Source organism: Prosopis cineraria, unplaced genomic scaffold (assembly GCF_029017545.1).
Source record: "Prosopis cineraria cultivar Desert tree isolate PC_DT_omini unplaced genomic scaffold, ASM2901754v1 PC12, whole genome shotgun sequence".
Lineage (NCBI taxonomy): Eukaryota > Viridiplantae > Streptophyta > Magnoliopsida > Fabales > Fabaceae > Prosopis > Prosopis cineraria.
In genome coordinates this window covers 12,635,232-12,659,396 of record NW_026555343.1, presented here as the reverse complement: position 1 = coordinate 12,659,396, position 24,165 = coordinate 12,635,232, and the positions used below count along the sequence as shown (strand labels likewise).

The 24,165-nt window shown below is 25.2% G+C and overlaps 1 protein-coding gene across 1 annotated transcript; it reads right to left on the bottom strand.

Moving 5' to 3' along the window:
• Positions 1–16,945: 16,945 nt before the first annotated feature.
• On the bottom strand, positions 16,946–17,757 carry LOC129287475 (uncharacterized). The gene is made up of 2 exons (XM_054923640.1): positions 17,397–17,757; positions 16,946–17,296 (listed from the first exon to the last, which is right to left on the bottom strand). The coding sequence occupies exons 1-2, from the start codon at positions 17,718–17,720 to the stop codon at positions 17,132–17,134; spliced, it is 489 nt and encodes a 162-aa protein (XP_054779615.1). The 5' UTR covers positions 17,721–17,757; the 3' UTR covers positions 16,946–17,131.
• Between the last annotated feature and the right edge of the window lie 6,408 nt (positions 17,758–24,165).

Sequence of the window (24,165 nt, the reverse complement as noted above, 5' to 3'; positions counted from 1 at the left end):
GTTGCTCCCAATCTTTTGTTTCTTCTTTGAAACACAGCTTGTCTTTCTTTTACCTTCAAAATTTTTTTACACTGTCTCAACAAAAGATTTTAAATATACGCATTTTTAATGTGAGATTCTAAATTTATAATTTAAATTTAAATTCATCAATCCAAACACTACTTTAAATTATTTTATGATATTTGCATTTAATTATTAAGGATTCTATCATATTTTATGATACTTGCATTTGATCCTTATACTTTTAATTCCATTATAACTCAATTCTTAAACTTTAACTTGGTATAACTTAATCTTTATAACTTTATTTTTTATAATTTTATTTTCTAAAATATAGGGACAACATTTTAAATAGATAAAATTATCAGGATTGAGTTGTATTAAGTTAAAGTTTAAAAACTCAATTAAAACTATATAGATCAAATAATTATTTTTTTAAATTGAATAAATATTGATATTGAGTTCTCTTTTAAGACTATTGGTTCTCTTTTTCACCCTCTTTGAAAGATCTTTTGCCTTGACTGCACAAGAAGTTAAGAATTGTTACTTTTAAAAGCTATGTACATTTCGTGGTGGCTTTAAGGACTTGTCTTTCGTCAACTTTCTCACTTGACTTCAAACGTTCACAAAATTATACGTCATTTAAGTTTAGTAAGATGATGATAAGTGATGACATGATGTAATCAATTTATAATTAATTTTTTCAAATTTATAACACAAAATTATATTACATTTAAAATTATTTAATTATAACTTCTTTATGATTTCAAATTCTTTTTATATCTTAATTATTTAAAATTTTAACTACTTTAACCCTTTCATTTTTTGGACATTTTCATTATTAGTGCCTCTCTTACTCTATGAAGCACTTCAAATTGCCTCATGTATTTGTATTGGTATTGTGTCTAATATCAATACTAACTGATACTTTTTGATATGTATTCATAAAGCATCAAATGATTTTGAAAAATTATTTTCAATACATATCCAATACTTCTAAAATTATGAGCCAAAACTTCAAGGTCATTTTTAAGAAATCAATTTTATCTTTAATTTTTTTTCTTACATTATCTCAATAAAGGATTTTAAATATACAGAGTTTAAATGTGAGATTACAAATCTAAATTCAAATCCATCATCCAAATGCTACATTAAATTATTCTACCATATTTGCATTTAGTTATTAAGGATTCTATAAGATTTGTATCACTTTTTAAGCTTAGGGTATAATAATGCTTCATGATAAATTGAAGGAAAAATTAATTATTTAGTCTCTATACTTTAAATTTTATTATAACTTAGTTTCTAAACTTTAACTCAATATAACTTAGTTATTATAACTTTATTTTTTATAATTGTATTTTCATAAATATAGGGACAACATTTTAAATAAATAAAATCATTGGGACAAAATTGTATCGATTAAAGTTTAGAGATAAGTTTTAATTTAGTTAAAATTATAAGGATTAAATAATTAATTTTTTTAAATTGTAAAGATTGATATTGAGTTCTCCTTTTGAGATTATCATTGGCTCCTCTTTTTCATCCTCTTTGAAAGATCTTTTATCTTGACTAGATAACAAGTTAATAATTGTTACTTTTAAAGGCCATGTACATTTCATGGTGGCTTCAAGGACTTGTCTTTCGTCAACTTTTTCACTTGGACTCCAAACATTCACAAAATTATACGTCATTCAAGTTTAGTAAGATGATGACAAGTGACGAGATGATGTAATCAATTTACTCAATTTACAATTAATTTTGTCAAATTTATAACTAAAAATTATATTACATTTAAAATTATTTTTATAAATTACAACACATATTATAGTTTTTAAGATTCATATATAACTCAATTATGCTTATAACCCCCGTTTCAAGTTTTATAATCGTGTTATATTGTCGAGTAAATGGAAGCACTGTTATTTGTTTTTTTTTTTATTTTAATAATTAAGAACCTTGAAACTTATATATACATCATTTTGAAAACTTATTCTTTATAAGGAACTAGCAAATGCTATTTTCCCTTGAACTCCCTTTTTCTTTTTTATCTAAGTCACTTTCTTTTGGTTTTTATAACATTTGATATACAATTTCAAAAATACTCTCCAACAAATTATAGAAAGAAGTGCAGTAATTCAATTTTCAAGAAAACACTCCTCGTATATGAAATAACTCTTTTTTAAATTCAAGAAAAAAAATTAAAAAATAATGTATATTTAAGATAATTTTATTATTCTAACTAAATTACTTTAATTTTGGTGAGAGTTAGTCAAAAAGCTACATTGCATCAAGGTTTGTCTCACTTGGCTTCAAAATTTCATAAAATGACGTCACTTAATTTTAATAAGATGATGTCAAGTGGGATGGACTCGGGGGTATATTTTGCTTTTTTGAGAAATAAAAATTGTATATTATCAAAATATATAACTTATTATACACTTAGCATGTAGTATATATTTTTAAAATATAATTAAATTTAATGATAATATGGTTGGTTTTTGCTTGTGTAGAAGTAAGATGGCTATATGCATTGCAAACTTATTAAAAGACAAGCTAGAAATGATCTGGAATTAATCACCGAAGAATAGACGATACCACTAGTTACAAAGTTTAAATACATGGGATCGATTCTACAAAATATGGTGAAACTGATTATAATTAATGTTATGCATAAAATACAAGCAGGGTGGATGAAATGTAAGAAAGTATCAGATGTTCTTTGTGATTGCGAAGTCCTTGAAAATCTTAAACAAAATTTTATATAACCATTATATAAAGCCAAGAATCTTGTATGGCAGTGAACATGATGAGAATCTTCTATGGCAGGGAACATGGGGCGTTGAAGAGACAACATGAGCGTAAAATGGGGGTTATAGAGATAACGATATAGAGATGGATATGTGATCATATAATAAATAAGATCGAAAAATTTTAGTTACAGATTAGAGAAGAGACTTAATTTATGGTAGTATTCAAAAATTTTTAAAATTTCAGTTAAATCCAAAGAAAAAAAGTTAAAATAATTTCAACGGTGAAAAGATTAAAATAAACTTCACTTATTATACAGAATTACTAATAATTTTTTTACTTCACTTGTTAATTTATTAATATTACTTGTAAATTGCATCTCTTTGTCAGACAATCAGTAACATCAATTATTAATTTGCTAACTTTACTTATTAATTTATTAACATCAATTATAAATTACAAGATCTGTTAGTAATTTACAATTGATATTAATAAATTAACAAGTAAAATTAGTAATTTAACAATTGATGTTACTGTTTATGATTGAACAATTGATGTCAAGTTTTATATAAGTATTAACATGTCAACTCATGTAATTTACAACTCATTAATAAATTAACAAGCAAAGTAAAAAAATTAATAAATAGTAATTTTACATAACAAATAAAGGGTATTTTAATTTTTTTACTATTGAAATTATTTTAACTTTTCTTCCCCAAACTAGACTATAATTTTAAAATTTTTTGAGACTTAGTAATAAGTAAGTCTCTTATACAATTCTTAATTGAAATTCTCTCAAATAAGATACATAATGATCATGTAATTAGAAGACAAAAGTTGATGTGACATTTCATCAAAAGAGTAGTAAAAAATCATGTTTGGGTGCTAGTAAGAAGATGTAACTAAACGATCTCTAGTCCTGAAGAAAGTTAGAGGAAGACGGAAAGATATCTGAATAACCTTTTGTTTGCCTAGCTAGAAAGAAAGAGAATGGATTATGATTTTTTTAAAATATAATTAAAATGCAACCCTCCCCTCCAAAACCTTCCAAATTCGGAGGAAAAGAGAATGGGATGTTCCATCTTCTTTCCTCCCCTCCAAATTTCAAAATCTAAATGAGAATAGGTATCTCTTTTTCCTTTCTTAAAAAAGTAAAAACAACCTGCAAGGAATATGATGCATTATATGTTACTACTCGACCGTTACATATAAGATATTTGATTATTTATTTAAAAATACAGTAATAATTTAATTTTATCCTTAATTATTATAAATAAAAAATAATTTTTTTAAAAGTAAATTTATGAGTATTTATTTTTTTGCTTCTCCAACGTAATAAGGGTATAATAGTCTATTTATTAAAAAAATATGCTAACAATCTCTTATATTTATGAATAAAAAAAGTTATAGAAAACTTCTTATATGTAGGGGAAAGAGGGAGCATGTTTAGCATAATAATATATCCTACAAATTTTAACATTAAGGTCCAATTTTTTTTCTGTACTTATTTTTAGGAGTGTTAAACATTCTATACTCTTAAGTGAGACAATTTTACCCCTGAACTATTTTTTTGAGGGGCAAAACACCCCCTTTGTTAATGAACCATTAACTCTATCATTATATGCTGATGTGGCATGTATGTAGAACCCACCCACAGTGACATGTAAGATTTTGACCATGTTTTTTTATGCTAATTTGCGCTTGAACTCTTTTTTCAAGAACGTTGAGCATCTAAAGTCTTTTTTCAGGAGTACTGTACATTCTGAAGTCATGTTAAAATAAAATTTAATAAATATTATAAAAATATTGAGTATTTTAATATTTAATAATTTAAATATTATTATTTAAAACATTACACCACCTAATTTAATATTTTTAATATTTTGTAACTTTGTATTAAAAATAAAGGGAATGAACTTCTAAATTAATGAAGGGATTTTTTCTTCTCATCTCTCCATTTTTTTTTGTTAATTAACTTTTTTTATAACACATTAATGGAATAAGTGATATCTTTTAAATAAATATTTTTGTTGTCATTTTGTTGGTCTTAATTGTCATATTTCTAATTTTACTTCTAATATTGCAACATATAGAGAATATTAAATTTGAGTAGTGCAATATTTTAAAGGAAGATTGTTAGTCAATCAAAAAAATTTAGGAACTTAACTAATATTAAAAATATAAGTAAGTTTCAAAAAGTACAAAAAGTGTAATGATTTGGGCACTGTCTCGAAAAGAAAATCAAAGATCAATATATAAAAAATAAAAAGTCATCTATAAATTTATAAAATACTAGTTTGAGTTGTTAATATTTAAAATATAATTTATAAATTTTGAATGAATATTTAAATTATTAAATATGAAAATATTTAATATTTTGAAATATTTATTAAAAATTTTTAATAAGACTTTAAGGTATTCAATACTCTTAAAAAAAGATTTTAGATACTCAGTACTTTTGGAAAGAGTTTGAAAGCAAATTGCCACTAAAGATACAATCAGAATCTTACCTATTATTATGCGTGGGCTCCACACACATGCCACATTAGCATATGATAGTAGAGTTAACAGTTCATTAATATTAGGGTTTTTTTGCTCTTCAAAAAAAAAATAGTTCACAGTAAAATTGTCTCATTTAAACGTGTAGAGTGTCTAACACTCCTAAAATATAAATATAGGAGTAAAATTGAACCGTAACTCTAAATTTTATATAGTATAAATAGGGGAAGGAATATGTCAAGTTTTGATTTTATTGGCTTAAGCTCATGTAATAGGCCAGACGTCTATGCCTAACTTAAAACTCATATAAAACTTTTTTTGATAGATCGAATGTGAGTTTTCCTAAATCCAGCCTAATTTAAAAAACTTATTTTTAAGTAGGTTTTTTTAAATGATTTTACATAATAGCCTTTACATGTTTTAAATAGGCTTTAAGCTCATTAACGTACGCCTACATAAACACAACTTAGTATGCAAGGAGAGGAGTCCGAGGACGACTCGAGAGGCTAGACGAGGAGTAGAAGCTGAGAGATTGAACGAAGATTTGAAGCCTGAACATTGGTTGAGGAGTAACATCGCTGGAGTTTGGAGGCGAGGTCAAGGATGACGTTGCACATGTAGATATTTAGCTCTAGTTTTTTTTTTTTTTTTTTTGCCAAATTGCTTTAGGGTTTTTAACTTTTCATGAGCACGTTTATTTAAGATTGGAAAACAAGTTATTTTTAAATAGTTAAGAGATTTTATAAAAAAATATATTTATTTTAAAAATTTTATAAAAAATAGATATTTTTTTATATTTGGTTATAATAGTCAAAAAGTAATTATTAATTAATTATTTTTAAATTTTATGATGTCATTTAATTTTTGTTTTATAAAATTGACTTATTATTTACTTATTTAAAAATTTTATTATATTTCGTAAATCCCCTTTTAAAACATTATTTCTCATCTACCATCATATTGTTTTTAAAAATTACTCAAAGTAACTTTTTAAAAATAATCAAAAATATGCTTTTTTTCATATTCTGATTATTTTTAAAATTTTAAATAAACATATAAAAAATAAATTATTTTTTCATAAAATAAATAGAAACAAACAGGCCCTATAATTGATTTTGCTGAAACAATAAATTTTAGAACAAATTGGCTCACTAGCCCGAAAAAATCTTATGCCTAGAAAATAGAGTCCGCATTCGGTGTTCATCATAATGATAAGCATCGAATGTTCATCAAGTCAAAAGCAATCTTGGCCCTTCATTTTAGCCTTATTTAATCCTTGCCGATTATTTAAATTAATTTTTAAATATTTCTAATATTATATTTATTAAAATAAAAAATATAAAAAATTTAATATTAAATTTGGACTATTTAGAGTACATTTAAACAGTTAATTTGTAAAATTTATAAATTTTTTAATATTAAATTAAGTCATTTAAATTTTACTTGAACGATATAAAGTCTATCTGTATAGTGAAATTATAAAATTATAAATTTTTTAATAAATTAGATTCATAGATTAAATCTATACTAACCAGATTGGTAATGAACAGATATATTAAATTTTTAAAATTTTTTATATTAATAAATAGACTATTAAAAATATTTAAAAATTAATTTAAATAGACGGTAGGGTTCAAATAAGGCTAAAATGGAGGGCCAAGAGCATTCCTAGGACTGATGAGCACCAAATGCAATTCCTTAAAAATATGGATAAACTTTTTAACAATTTAAAAGTATGGCTAGTTTATATTGATATACAAAAAATTTATAATTGATATACAATAAGTTTATCATTGAAAATTTAAAAATTTTCAAGGAATATTATTATTGATATACAACGATATATCATTAACAAATATAATAAACTAATTATAATATAAAATATAATAAATATTGAGTTATTTGCTTGGTTTGATCATATGTAATATAGGCTATCTCTATATAAGCCTCTGAATTTTATACCTTTCAATATCTTTTTTTAAAAAAAATAAAGGATTTTATTATAAAATAAATTATAACAAACAGGTTCTATATTTCATAATTTCTTAAATGAAATATTATATATATTTATTACTTATTATATATATATATATTACATATTATATTATATATATATATATATATATTACAAGGCGGGTCTATTTATTTTAACTGGCTTAATTAAAAATATGAATCTAACCTAATCATATATATATATATATATATTGTAAAGTACAACGTCAAAGCACTGTCGATGTAACCATGTGCTTTTTTATCTTGTTTAAATTTGATTTAAGAAATAATAAAAGATAATTTTTTGATAAAAAAATTGTAGACGTGAGACCCATAATTTTAAAAAAAGTGGAAACGGGACTAACCATTCCCAAAAAAAAAAGGAGGTAAATGCAGATCCATCATTTAATTAATAAAATTTATTAGATTAAGGTTCAATTTTATTCATGTACTAATTTTTTAAGGGTGCTAGGCAGCCTATACTTTTAAGTGAGATAATTTTACTCCTGAATTATTTTTTTGAAAAGCAAAAAAAACCCTTCCATTAATAAACCGTTAACTTTGTCATTCTATACTGACATGACATATCCATGGAGCCCACAAAGTGATATGTAAGACTTTGACCAGTCTTTTTATACTAATTTACTTCTGAACTCTTTTTTAAAAATGTTGAATACCCTAAAGTATTTTTAATATTTAATAAAATGTAATAAATATTGTTAAAATATTAAGTATTTTTAATATTTAATAATTTAAATATTATTATTTTAAACATTACATCACCCAATTTAATATTTTAATATTTTTAAATTTTGTATTAAAAATGAAGGAAATGAACCTCCAAATTAATGAAGGGATTTTTCTTCTCATCTCTCCATTTTTTCTTATTAAGGAACTTTTTGTAGCACATTAATGGAATAACTAATATCTTTTAAAGAAATACTTTTGTTGTCATTTTGTTGGTCTTAATTGTTATATTTTTAATTTTACTTCTAACACTGCAACATACAAAAAGTATTAAATTTGGTAATGTAATATTTTAAAGGAAAATGATTAATTGACCAAAAAAATTAATGAACTTGACCAATATTAAAAATATAAGTGAGTTTTGATAGGCACAAAAAGCATAACAATTTGGACACTATCTTAAAAAGAAAATTGAAGATCGATATATAAAAATAAAAAGTCATCTATAAATTTATAAAATGCTAGTTTAAGTTTTTAATATTTAAAAAGTAATTTGTAAGAATGAATATTTATAAATAATAATTTTAAATTATTAAATATGAAAATATTTAATATTTTGGCAATATTTATTAAATTTTTATTTTAATTCAATGTACTAATGTTCTTAGAAAAAGTTTTAGAATGCTCAGTACTCCTAAAAAAAGAGTTCAGGGACAAATTAATATTAAATGACATGATCAGGGTCTTACTTGTCGCTGTGTGTGGGCTCCACGAACATGTCATGTTTGTATATAATGGCAGAGTTAACGATTTATTAACGAAGGGGTTTTTTACTCCTAAAAAAATAAGTCAGAGATAAAATTGCCCTATTTAAAAGTATAGGGTACTCAGCACTTTTAAAAAATAAATATAGAGATAAAATTAGAACTTAACCCAAATTTCTTTATGTAAATGTTAAAAATTTCGATAAGGTATAAAAAATAATAGAATTTCTATATTTTGAAAGACAATAGAGGATTCATAGTAAAATTTGGCATGGATATAAGTTGCTTAGTAAAAATAATGGGTATAAAATAGATTATTTTATTGTTTAAATTTAAATTTAAATTTAAATTAATGTGGGTATAATACATGTCCTAGAATAATAAATTATTTTTTGTATTTTAGAATTTATAGATTAACAAGGTTTTAAGTTATTTGATTAAAAATAAAAAAATTATGTATATATTCTTAATATAGATGAGTACATTATTTGTGTTTTTACTATGCACAAGGATTAAAAAAATATAAAATAAAGCAAGTTATTATTTACAAAATTAAATTTTATTTTGAAATAAAGAATTATAAAATAAAGCATGTTTAAATTCAAATTTATATGTGGATAACACAGGATAACAATTTTTTTTATATATTTGTCATTATCATAGGGTGACAAATTATAAAATAGTTTTTGTAAGAATAAAACAAGTTATCATTCAACCTATATAAATACATGGGGTAATGAAATTTTTTTTAAAAAAAGAATATGCTACATTATATTTCAAGTTGTAAGAGGTAAGAAATTAAAAAAATATTAATATTTTTTAATACGTACAAAGGTAGCACAATGCAAAATAGAAATTGTTTCTTAAAATTTAAAGAAAAATGAGTGTATGTGAGACCAATAATAAAGAAAAGTGGGCGTAGCATATACCATTAAAGAAAATATGAGGGGAATATAGAACTTACAATTTAATTAACAAAAATTGTTTACATATGGAGAAAAAATTTTGCTCTATAGATTTTCATTTGTAAATTTTAAAAATTTAGATAATGTGTAAAAAAATAATATTTTTATGTTTCAAAAGATCATGTAGGATTTATAGTAAAAATTGATAGTGAATGTAAGATTCTTAGTAAAAAAAATTATAGGTGTTAGATATGCAATAAAATTAAAAAAATTTATTTAGACAAAGTAAAAAAGTATATGGGTAACCTCATGATTTTTATTTTGAAATTTAATTTACTCAAAATAAAAAATTATAAATAAAATAATTTATTATTGTTAATTTTTATATATATAAGATCGTAAATTGTAGACAATGCGTAAAAATAATAAGAGTTTTATATTTTATAAGACTATTAGGATTCATAGTAAAAATTGACAATGAATGTAAGATATAGGTGCTATATATGTGATAAAAATAAAAAACTTGCTTAGACAAAGTATCGTATATAGATAACCTCATGAGTTTTATTTCAAAATTTAATTTACTGAAAATAATAAATTATAAATAAAATAATTAATTAATTTTAAATTATATATGTATAGGATAAAAAATTGTAGAAAAAATAAAAAGATAATATAAAAATAATTAAAATTATTTTATTAAAATTATAAATTATAAATAAAAATAATTATAAATTATATTGACTAATTTATCTCATATTATAATCCATCCGTTCAGAAATATAAGATATTTTTGAGGAGTTGAATATTAAAAGACTATAAGATATTTTTAGTCTTTTGAAGTATAATTATTTTTTTCTAAAAATATCCTTATTAATGAATGGTTTTATATTTATTATAGGATATTTAATAGAAATACATATGAAAAGATAGGGTTAATTTAAAAGTAAGTAACTACTTTATTGGGGGTGAGATTTGATTAAAAATGCCTTATATTTTTTAATAAAGGGAGTATTAGATTCATATTTCATTAAACATATTATATTAAATTCATATTTCATTAAGTTTTTTTACATACATGTTTGAAATATTATTTTAGCAAACTTATATTTTTAAATTTTTTTAAATAATAAAAAATAAATTTTATACTCCCTCCATTTAAAAATATAAGGTATTTTTTGAGAAGTTTGATGTTAAAAAATGTAAAATATTTTTAGTTTTTTGAGGTATAATTATTGTCTTTATTTCAAAAGTGCTCCTATTAATAATGACTTTATATTTATTGGAGGATGTTTAATAGGAATAAATATGAAAAGATAGAATTATTTGAAAAGTAGGTAAGTATTTTATTGTGGGGTAAAATTTAATTAAAAATGCCTTATATTTTTGAACAGATGGAGTAACTATTAAATTTATGTGAATGAAAATTTAAAAGAATAGACTATTTAAATGTTTTGGGGATAATGTGAATAATTTTTAGATCACATTTATATTTAAAAAATTATTTTGATATAAAATATGTGACTTAACTATCAACTAATGATTAGGTGGATGAAAATAAAAATTTTAAAAATAGGAGCAATATTTGTATTTTGTATCTCATAGAGATATATGCAATTAAGATAAAATAGATAGGACAACATATTTTACTTTAAATTATAAGTGCTCTAAAATAATTTTTAAATTTTTATAATAATTTTTATTTTATCTTTTATATATTAAAATATCCATGTGCATCGCACAGAAATTAAATCTAGTTGTTAAAAAAGTGTGTTATTTAAATATTAAAAATAATGTTAAAAATTGTCCTGCACTTATTTTTGTACAACTATATGTCTAATTCTGTTAAATTAAATTTAAATCTGAGCATTATTATTATTATTATTAATTTATAATTATAATTGTATACTACTAATTATAATTGTGAATTTAGTTATAACATAAAAAATTTAGCATTCTGATCACATAGACTATAAAGCTAGAGCACCCTGATTAATAGATAAAGTGGAGAGAAACAGAATAAAACTCTCCCATAAGAACGAAAACAAATTTTGGTACTCATCAATCCAATTTGATTATCCATATTAAAACTAGGCGATTGAGACTTAACATAATTTTATTTTTATATTTTTAATATATTTATTATTTTAAATTGTACAAAAATTAAAATAAAGATAATCTCACAATAGTTGTTATGTTGCTTAATTTTAGATGACCAAGTCTTGCTATAATTATGAGCATCAAAACTCATCCCCTTGGTCTGATGGCTTTAATAAGTGCCAAATTCATCCTTTCTTGGCATGATTCAATGTTTTAAAAATTAGACCAAATAATAAACTGAAAAAGTTAGCTGATTATAGCTCTCATGGTTTAACTAATTAAATTGGTAGTTAAATTGGTGACATAATAATTAAAAAAATTATATTTAAATGAAAAAATGAGTCAAAATGGTCAAATCATTACAAGTTTTAGGTTTTCTCTGAGTTTTCAAGAACTACTAGGTTCAAAGTGACTAACTTAGGCCAATTGCTAAAATGGGTTAAATAGTTGAACCAAATCACTTTCTTCTCCAAGTAGTCTAATGCTGTGCTTGGCTCGCAAAACAAAATTAAAAAAAAAGAAAATGTGAGGAGAGAAAATGAAAAGAACAGAAAAGTGAAGGAATATAATTTTCTCTCATTGTACTTGACTAAGTGAGAGAAAACAAAGAGAAGAAAAAAAAATGTTAATTTTACAAAGACAATAATAACCTTATTATTTATAAAAATATTTATATAATAAAATTTAATATTTTAACACACACAAAACACACACATATATAATAATTTCTATCATATATTACTGAATGAACAAAAACATAATTAAAAATTATTTCATTCAATACTAACAAAAAATTATTTCATCCAATTTAAAATTTTATTTATTAAATTATTAAATATATAACAATTTTAAAATTGGAAATTACAACTAAATATAAGGTACTTAATTGAAAATTAACTCAAAAATTTGGAATTAATATTTGTCTAATTAATTTAAAAATTAAATATACTATTTGTTTAATAAAAGTTCATGATCAAAATGTAATCACACTAAAAATATCATGATAAAAAATTAATGAGTAAATTTAAAAATAAAATTTTCTTTCTAAAATCTCCTCATATTTAGAGATTAAGGTTAGAAATAAAAATACGTGGGTCTAACATGTTTTTCTTCCTCTCACTTTTGTCTCTCCTATACTTTTCTCGCCAAAGTCAAAAAGAAAAAAAATTAAAAATGATATTTTTCCTCCCCACTTTTTTCTCTCTCACTTTTTTTTCTCCCCTAACTTTTCTCTTCTATCAAGCATAGTATAACTGTCCAAGCCGATATGGGTTTTAAAAAACAGGTGCCATGTCTTAAACGATTTAAGGGCTTTGGCGTCTTCATCGTATCATTATCCCATCTTTTCTGAAATCTATATATCTAGCACCAAACGATAAGGCAATTACATTATTCCATGTCTTAAACCTCGACTTGACTTGTTTGACGTGGAAAAGGATGGGTCTGTCCACGGTGTTCATCACTGACGCAACCTAAACCATTCATGTTTTGATCAGGTGAGTCCAAATTTAAAATCTTATTATTTTTTCTGTTAAAAAATATAAAATATTTTTAAAAAATCAAATATTTAAAAATATAAAGTATTTTTAGTTTTTGTAGGTGTAATCATTACCTTTTCTTCAAAAGATAATAATTTTATATTTATTGTAGGGTGTTTTATAAAGGTAAATATGAAAAGATAAAGTTAGTTGAAAAGTAGATAACTACTTTATTGAAGGATAAGATTTGGTTAAAAATGCCTTACATTTTTTAACGAAGGGAGTATATATTTTTTATTTTATAAATATTAAAATAAAAATAATAAATTATTTTTTTTAATTTGGTCTAAATAATTTAAAAGGTCTAATTTAATATTAAAATTTTTATGATTGTCATATTACATCTGAACTATACATAATACATCTGTATAGTTAATATATAGTAATTATAAAAATTTTAATATTAAATTAGACCCTTCAAATTAGATCTAAACCAGATTAAAAAATAAAATAATTTAATAATTTTTATAATTTTTTATTTTAATAAATATAAAATAAAATAATATTTTAAATTAAAACCATTCATATTTAAACGGCTCAGATTACATCATACTGATGAGGTGCTCCTCAGAGTGATAAGCACCTGAGTCTGATCCCAAAAATGATTGAGGCAAGTGGTGCCCACTGATGAGCACCTGAGTGATCTCCGGAAAATGATTGAGGCAAGTGGCGCCCACCCCCACCAAATGTGACATGTGTCAGGTAGCAGACAATCCACACCAGAAATGAACGCAACCATGGACGTGTAAACCTTAAGGCCATTAAATCAATTGCCTTAGTCCTCATAAAAAATTTATTTATATAAAAAACTTATTAATCTTTTTCTATAAATTAATTATATCATAATCTTAATTGTAGTATGATATATTGGGAATATATGTTACTCCCTCTGTTTAAAAATGTAAGGTATTTTTAAACTTTTAAAGTATAATTATTATTTTAAAAAAAGTATTTTTATTGATAATGATTTCATATTTATTGTAGGGTGTTTAATAAAGATAAATATAAAAAGATACGGTTAATTAAAAGTAAGTACTTATTTTATTAGGGGTGAGATTCAGTTAAAAATGCCTTATATTTTTAAACGGAGGGAGTATAATATTATTTATTTTTCCATTAGTAAAATCTTATCACTCATTCAAGGGAAAATTATAAGCAAAAATGATTTTGCATGTGCTTTGAAATTTAAAAAAAAATTATTCAAATGATTTTTTTACAAGACGCTATTAAAACAAATATAAAACGTAATCTTAATGAAAATTGTATAATTCATAAATTATAATACAGTAAATCTCTATAATAATTTTGCCTTTGATGTCCAATATTCTTCACACCACCTTGAACACAACAGAACAAAAGAAAAGGCTATGACATATCATTCACATACAATACAATGCTTCCTACCTTTTCAAATCTTATAAGAGAGAACAATTACTTCAACTTCATTCGAACTCGATTTTTGGTGGACATTCTTGGCATCTTGCCAGATTTAGAATCCCATGACTGCAGAGACTTACAATGTCAATAGCTTAGAAGATGCCCTTTTTGAACCCACCATTTCTGATAGTATCGCGACCTGAAACGCACAGATTACAAAAACAACCAGAAAAAACCGGATCTTACACATAGAGATCAGATGTTTGAACACATCAGATTATTTTCAAAAACAACCAGAAAAGGACCACTTGCTTGATCTAAAGCATTAGATTATTTTCAAAAACTACTTAAAATAGCTTCTTAAAAATAATAAGAAAGATTCTTTCTTTTTTTTTTGAGATTCTGATTATTTTTAAAATTTTAAGCAAACATATAAAAACTAAGTAATTTTTTCACGAAATAAACTAAAAAAAACAGGCTCTATATTTCATTTTGTTGAAACAATAGATTTTATACCTTTCAATAGATTTTTTTTTCAAAAAATAAATGATTTTGTCATAAAATAGCCGGCCCCATATTTCATAATTTCCTAAATGAAATATTATATATATATATATATATATATTATTTATTATATATATATTGCATATTATTTTAATAGACTTAATTAAAGACATGAATCTCATATCATATATATTTTATATATTGTAAAGTACAATGTCAAAGCACCGTTAAAATTATAAATTATAAATAAAAATAATCATAAATTGTAGGAAAAATAGCAATCAAGGACCACTAACCAAATTTTATATCAGCCAAAAACCACTTGTTGTCAAAACTCAAATGGGAAACAAATCCAAATGAATTATTGTTAATTTAAAATGAGTTGTTGTGAAAATATGAATGGATACTTGTTGATAAAAACCAACCTGAATTAACAAGTATTTATCCAAATTTTGATAATAATTAATTCTTAATTGATATAAATTTTTATTAGTGGTCCCTGATTGCTATTTTTCATAATTATATTGACTATCGATGTCATATTATATTAAATTCATACTTCATTAAGTTTTTTTTTACATATATGTTTGAAAAATTATTTTAGCAAACTTATATATTTAAATTTTTTAAAATAATAAATAAATAATTTTTATAACTACTGAATTTAAAATATGAATAAAAATTTAAAAGAATATATTATTTAAATTTTTTTTGGGGTAATGTGAATAATTTTTTGATAACATTTATATTTAATTAAACAAAATTATTTTGATCATATAAATTGTCAACTAATGATTAGGTAGATGAAAATACAAACTTAAAAATAGGAGGAATTTTCGTATTTTGTATCTATTGATTTTAAGAGAGGTTTATATAGATTTTAAAAATAAAACATAGATAAAATAGAGAGAAGGGTAACATATTTTACTTTAATTTATAAGTGCTCTAAAATAATTTTTAAATTTTTATAATTACTTTCATTTTTATCTGTTATATACCAAAACATTTTCGTGCATCACATGGGGATTAAATGTAGTTATTAAAAAGTGTATCTTTTAAATATTAAAAATAATATTAAAAATTGTCTTAAACTTATTTTTGCACAACTATCTGTTTTAAACAATTTGGATTATCCATACGATTCAGACTTAATATAAGTTTATTTTTATATTCTCAATAAATTTATTATTTTAACTTGTACAAAAATTAAAATAAAGATAATCTCACAACAGTTGTTATGTTGCTTAATTTTTGATGACCAAGTCTCACTATAATGACGAGTGTCAAAACTCATCCCCTTGGTCCGATAGCTTCAATATTTGCCAAATTCATCTTTTTCTTGATGTCATCCAATATTTTAAAAACTATACCGGATAATAAATTGGAAAAATCAGTAATTCATGGTTCTTATAGTTTAATCAAAATGGTTAAACTGGTAACATAATAATTAAAAAATTATAATTAAATAAAAAAAAAGCATCAAAACAGTCAGACCACTACAAGTCTCAACTCAAGTTTTTTTTTTTTTTTTTTGAGTTTTCAAGAACCACCCAGGTCAAGATGACCAACCTAGGCCAATTGTTATAACAGGTTAAATAGTTGAATCAGATCATTTTTCTTCTCTGAGCAGTGACTGTTTCGAACGGTCCTGGTTTTAAAAAACGGGTGTCATCTCCATGAAAGCGACGTAACAAATTGAAATGTGCTCACAATTCAAGGGATTTGACGTCTTCGTCGTATCATTTTCTATGTCAAACAAGTCCAGTCGAGGTTTGAGACATGGAACAATGTAATTCCTTTCAAGTTTGGTGCTAGATAGAGCTCAGAATAGATGGGAAATACTTCATTAAACAAATCCAAACAACCTAATACACCAGAAATCAACACAACAGAACAAAAGAAAAGGCCATGAAATATCATTCACATACAATACAGTACAATGCTTCCCTCCTTTCAAATCGTGTTGCTTCTTTTCAAATCTTACAAGAGAGAACAATTAATACTTCAACTTCGTTCAAACTCGCTTTTTGGTGGACATTCTAGGGCTCTTGCCAGATTCAGAATGAGACAGCAAACCTCGCAGAGTAGCTAACACTCCTAAACCCAGGACAGAGACGTACACTGTCAATAGCCTAGAAGATGCCCTTTTTGAACCCACCATTTCTGATAATGTCGGGACCTGAACGCAGAGGTTACAAAAACAATCAAAAAAAAACCAGATCTTACATATAGATCAGATGCATGAACACACTATATATAAAACTGTTGCTTATATATACCATAACAGAAGACAATACAACGCCGTAGATCAAGCAAGTGGTTTTGAACCAGGGTTTGGCCGTCAAAATGGCGTAAAGATTGAGAAGAATGAGTGGCAATTGAAAGATGAACTCGAACCAAACGAGTGCAACGTAGAAATGGGGCTGGTCCCTCATCAGATAGTGATCAAAACTCGTGGAAGTACCAGTTCTTGAGCTGGACAAGGAAACGAGGTAGAGAGTTTGTGGGAAAAGGATTTGAGCTTCTATAAATGGACATACCAGTGCTATTACGAGCATGTACGAGAACAGAACAACGTCTACCACTTTTGCCACGGAACCCATTTTCCAAATTAAGGCCTCTCTTTCGATTCCCTCTTTCCCTCAGCTTTATCAGATAATCTTTCTTACTCATGTCTTCCAACCTAATTTAAACTTCTAAGGTTGACTAACAGATATATTTTGACCTGCAGATATCTCACACCTAATTTCTTAAAAACGTGCTGTGAATAGTGGTTTTAATTATAATCATCTCTCACCATTGTGTTTACCTATCATGAGAAGTTTCTCGCACCCAAGCCACACAACATCATTCACTGGTGGAGAATATATACAGCTACAGGAAATCTTATCTCAGATAAGCTGGGATCGATGCATGGGATCATGACAAATATACAGAATATTACTATCTTAACTACCTATAAATGAATTTATTATAATGGTACATTATAATCACCATAATCACGCCTATAACGACTCTTCATTAGCGACGCAAATCTCAGCCATTCTCATTCTTGCTCTTGTCTATCAGTCAGCAATATATTAGCAATATCCAATATATCATACTGAGATAATGTATTAAATCTATACTGTTCACACTATATCTAGATTGTTAATTTATAGAAATTATAAAAAATTTTAATATTAATTATATCACCTAGCAAAATATACTTGGATAGTCATTTAAAAATTAAAAAACTTTGCTATTAAATTAGTCAATCCAAACTAAATCTGTACTAGCTAGATTTATGATGAACAAATTTATTAAAAAATTTAAATTTGATAAAAATAAAAATAAAAAGTTTTAAATATGAAAAGTCCAAATCTCATGGTGATGAGTAATCTAGTGCTCATCCCCTGATGAGCATTGAAGACAATCTAGATTCAATATTAATTTTTTGATTATTTTATAAATTTTTATTTTAATAAATACATATTAAAAATATTTAAATAAATTTAAAATGAATGGAAAAAAATTATTTTAAAATAAATTAAAAGTTTTAGATTAATTTTGGACTAATGAGTATGATGAGCACTAGATGCAATGGCATAGTTGGACAAGAAAGGCTAGATAGTAATTTGATTATAGTCGGTAATTCAGGCAAACCCAATGAGTTAGTTTAAAACTTGCCCAAAAAAAAAAATAGAATCGAGCTTAACTATATATACTTTTTTCAAGAGGATATAATACTTTAAGTCCGTCTCAAATAAGCCTGACTGCTAAAATTTTTAGCTCTATATATATATAAAGTTAGAAATTTGGCCAAGCTCGATAGTCCAGCCCAAACTCGGACAAAAAAAGTTAGGATCGAGCTTTTTTAAGAAGATAATATATTTCAAACCTAATTTAAATAAGTTCAATTTAAATTGAGCCCGATTTCAATAAATCTGGTCTCACCTGAGTTACCAGCCCTGCGGAGGTAGAAAGATTGCAACATTCCCCTAGAAGCCTCTCTTAATTAGTTTCTCCCTGAGCTAAGGAAGGCAGCTATATTTTTCAATTCAGTCTTCGTATTGTATTGTTAAGGGGCACGTGGCATTCCACTAAATATTTTTTAATGATTGAGAAATGATTTCCTCAAGAAAGAACAGGATCTGCTGGGGGCCCATAATTTGCCATGGGAGTTTTGAACCGTTCGTATGGCCATTTTCAGATCTTTTTATTCCTCCCACTATTTCATTATATTTGTCCTTAAATAAATTTATTTCATATTACAAATTTCTTTATAATTTCACAACAATGTTTTATAATTCTTTTCCTGTTTTATCATAGAGTAATCTACTTTTTATAATTATAATATTTTTAGAAGCATTAAATGAGTAGTAAATTTGGTAAAATATGTTACATTTTTTACAGATTGGAATGGTTGTACAAATCTTTTAAGTAGTGACAGGCAGTCAAGCTTGTCTAGGAGAATTCGCTTTTAATTATGCTACAGATTAGATATTTTCATATAAAGATGCTTCCTCTTCAAACATAATGTCAATTTTTTTTAATAACGATTTTTTAATGAAACTGTGTTTTTGCTCCCCAATAACATGTCTTCAATCGTGTTCTTTTCACTCTACTCAGTTGTCAAATCCTAATTTTTTAAAACTTTTCCTATGCAATTGAGAGCAATATGGTTCAGACGAAATGAAAATTAAAGTTCATAAATTAAAATTTACAAATTAATTATTGAGTTACAGCTTATTTGGTAAGTCTAGAATTTTTGCTGACTTTTAAAATTCATAATTAAATTTAGAAAATTCATACAAAGATATTCTAGAATTCTATTGAAAGCTATTAAAGTCATTTAAGTAATAAAAATACATTTTAAACCTTTTTGGTTCCAAATAACACATTCTATTTATTTTTCCAAAGTTGCTCTATTTCTCATACAAAATCTGTGTCATAACTTGAAAAATTCATAACTCAATATTTAAATATCCAAATGATCTGGTTTAGGATTTTTTTAAAATGTTTATGTGTCTAATTTTATCATAAAAATTTTCATGAGCATTGAATATGAGTTACCGCATGTTAAACAACCTAAGCCGGAGAATCCCAATCATGCATTTTAAAATCATGATTTCAAGCCTAGATTAGGACTCCAAGTTGGCCATCATACATCAACACATATCACTTATACATACCAAAGCCTCATCATAAATTTATATAGCTTATGGATTTATTTACATTTTTCATCTCTATAAAGGTAATGCCATAGGAAAAATAATCTCCTAGTCCACTTACCTTTACTTCTTGCTCTAGCCCTTCCTTTGAAAACTTATAATCTAACATGGTTAGTCATTAGGGGTGAGATTCGACAGAACCTCAGTAGTAAACAATACCGTTCAAGCATATAAGGAAAAAATTTCATACATAGCATGTACTTGCATTACATGACTTCATAACTATATATTGAAATGTTACATGCTCATACACCATAGATGAACCATGGGACACTTAAAAATGGAGCTTCAAACATTCATTGATGACTCATAGAATTAAAGAAACTAATCATACATATCATCATGCAAGCATAAATACTAAGCATGCAATGAAGAGTAAGTTTACTACCTTTTGGCTTTACTATTTCTTATTTGTTTTCCTTACTTCCATTTGATCCCCCCATAGTCAAACCTCTAATTCCTTTTTCATGACACTCATTGACCCTAAATATTTGTCATAGAATATTTATGACAATTGTTAGAGCCAATAATGACATTGTCAATACATGACAACTTACTCTTTATTTAATTCTTGCTTTCTTTATCTCAAGTATTAACATGAACTTTTCTTGGCATAAAAAAAAAAGTCTTGCACCATCATTTTCTCACTCAATTTTTCATAACGAACTCATTTTTAAACTCAAATTTAAAAAATTCTAACTACTTCCCTTTGAACCATCCTTGATAGTAACTTTGGGTATTTGAGACCCTAGATTATGGTTTCTTCCAAGCTATTTTCATGCTTCATATATACATGTCTCAAGGCTAGGTTCTAAATTATATTTCATAAATTTAAATGCTTAACTAATAACTGCTTAATTATTTGAAAAATTGGGCAGCATTTCCCCCTAAAAATTTACCATCAAAACATTACATCATGCTTGAAATCAAGCTACCATTTATTAGTAACCAATAAGTAACATATCTATGACCATTTCTATGCCCTTTCCTATCATTAATCATCAAAATAGCAAGCCTTATTATCTCAAGAAAAACAAGGCAGTATCTTATTATCATGAAAACTCAAGGAAAAATTATTTAAAAAATAGCTCAAAAAGAAGCTTTTCCATATCTTTTCTCAATGCACTAACTTATTCTTGCTTTCTTCACCACTTCCTCCATCTATGTCACTTCAAACTCATCCTCTTGAAAAACTAAAATCATAGAAATGTTCCTCTTAATAAGAGGAACAATTTTAATGAAGGCACTTTAAAGTAGAAATGTAGTTTTGATAGAGATTTTGTTGATTTTCCTTTTCTCTCTCTAAACCTCTCGTGAAATCCATGAAAGAGATTGGAAATTCTCTCTCTTCTCTCTCCTTGGCCTGACCGAAAATGATGAAGATGAAATGCGTATAATGGTGTTTGAGTGGAAATGTTAATGGAATTGTAATGTTTTCTCAAATCCACCAATCACAATTTTCACTTACCACTTCCGTTTCCTTAATTTTAAAATATTGTTAACTAATGATTGGCTATATAAAATATGAATTTCCTTCTCCCCGTGATCCGAAAGTGACGCACCCTCTTCACAATTAGGCACAAATTGAACTTTTAATAAATTAAACTCAAGTATAGGAAATTGATATATTATCTTAACCCAAAACAATTTAAATTGTAAAGTAATTATTTTGAGCAATTCTCAACCAATAAAACTGGTATAATTCATCCAAATATTTTATCCTTTCATATACTAATTTTCTTAATTTTTTCCTAAAATTTGGGTAATTTTATATAATTACACTTTAAGACCCAAACTTTCAAAAATTACATTTTAACCTTGGTTGAGCTTGACATTTTTAGGTCAACGTTCAGTTTCATTTTTAAGTTTGGGTGCTTTCTCATAATCCCATCATATTATGTATATATAATTATCTTTAAACATTGATAATTACTATTTAGTTCTGGATAGGCTATTATTTTTACTCATTTCTCTTCTCTTTTCTTTTTTGGCTTTAATAGTAGTTGAGATATCTAAGAAAAAGTCAATAATATTTTTTCTGTAATAGTTGGCCAAATTTAAAATATCTTTATATTTTAAACTCATCCTAAACCATTGCCTTTTTAGAGAACTGTCATATATTCTGTGGCTTAGTAACTTTCTATTAGGTCCACTGTGACCATGAGATCTAACTGCTATCTTGAGATCTATTTGTAATCTCATTGAGCCTTTTGTATATCTAATATGATCTTTAGGATCTAAGTACGATCCTTCTTTTAGAAGAGTTAAGACATAAAGATAAAGTTGTCAAATAACTCTACCTCTAATTAATTTAGCAACTTTATTGATTATTCTCCAAAACTAATCTTATATACCTCTGTTACTCTCTTAGCCCTTATTCATTCCCCTTTTAGCCTATCCTGGACACTTTTAAATTTTAACTTGGTTATTTCTCAGTTCTAGACACTTCCTTAAAGTCTCTGAAAACATTACATTTTCGTTGACAAAAGACTTTAAAATTATGATTTGATCCCTAAGAATCATTCTTTCTTTTCAAATCACCTTAGAGACTTTTGATTACTTAGGCTTAGTACTTTGCTGAATTATGACATATTCTTAAGCGTTTAAGCCAATAATTTGGGATGTTACATGTGTTACTCTCTTTAATTTCATTTATTAGGCACGTTTCAAAAGATTCATTTGGTTTCATTTATAAGTCACTTTTCTTTTTTTAGGCAATATTTAAAATATATTTCTAAAATTACTCTTTATGAGAGAGAAAAAAAAATATAACCTCACTTTTTAGATTCGTTATATATGGGCATATTTAAAATTTTACACTTTTTTTATTTTTTTACATTAATATTGATGGGATTGGTAAAAATGACTTATAAAGAAGATAGGAGGAGTATATCATAGCATAGGGCTACACAAAGGACATGACAAAACTGGACTTTAACCTAACTCGAAATCTTGTCTCTTTCAAGAAAAAGATTGGGTTAGTCAACCCATAGTCCATTCTAGTTCAGTTGTATCTCAAAAATTAATATAATTGGACTTGGTTCCTAAAATTAAGGGACTGGTCCTAATTGTCATGCCCCAAAATTAGGGGGTGATCGGCACAGGATGTGAACAACATCACATATCTTGTAAACCATAAATCCAAGATTTATTTTATTTAGCTAAAATATACTCAGCTTTACACTGACCTTTTAATACTATTGATACTAATCATTATACTAATTATTTCAATATTTTGTAAAACTTTTTACAGAACCTCCTCTGTAAATAAGGTCTCTCAAATTCTGTATCACAAAATTTTTCCTTAAATATTATATCAATCAGGAGCTTAGCTTCTTCTAGCCAGCAGACAAAATATATAATAAACTAAGGACTCTAATTATAAGTTATGTGAAGCACCTAATCATATATCTCATGTCATAATACATAAATTTCATATTTACATCAATAAAATTTATTTATAGAACCAGCCTCCATTCTGTTCCATAAACAACCATCATTGGTAAGTAAAACGTACAATGTTAATTATGCTATCTGAGACCAAAATAATTTTTTAGTGAATAACATCCCAACAATAAATAATTTAACATGAATAAAAAAAATGTTTGAAATAATCATGTAAGTTAAAGAGACAACAATTTCCATAAAAAATATATAAATTTCAGAACAAAATGGATCTACAAACTTTTTGAATAAAATCTTAAATTATTGAACTATCATAGCAAATGTTAATATCACTTGATTGTAAGAAGTCACATAAATGAAGTAAATACTTGTAAATAAATTTCTAAATAAAACCAATGGAATATAAAATTACCAAATAATCAGATTCATA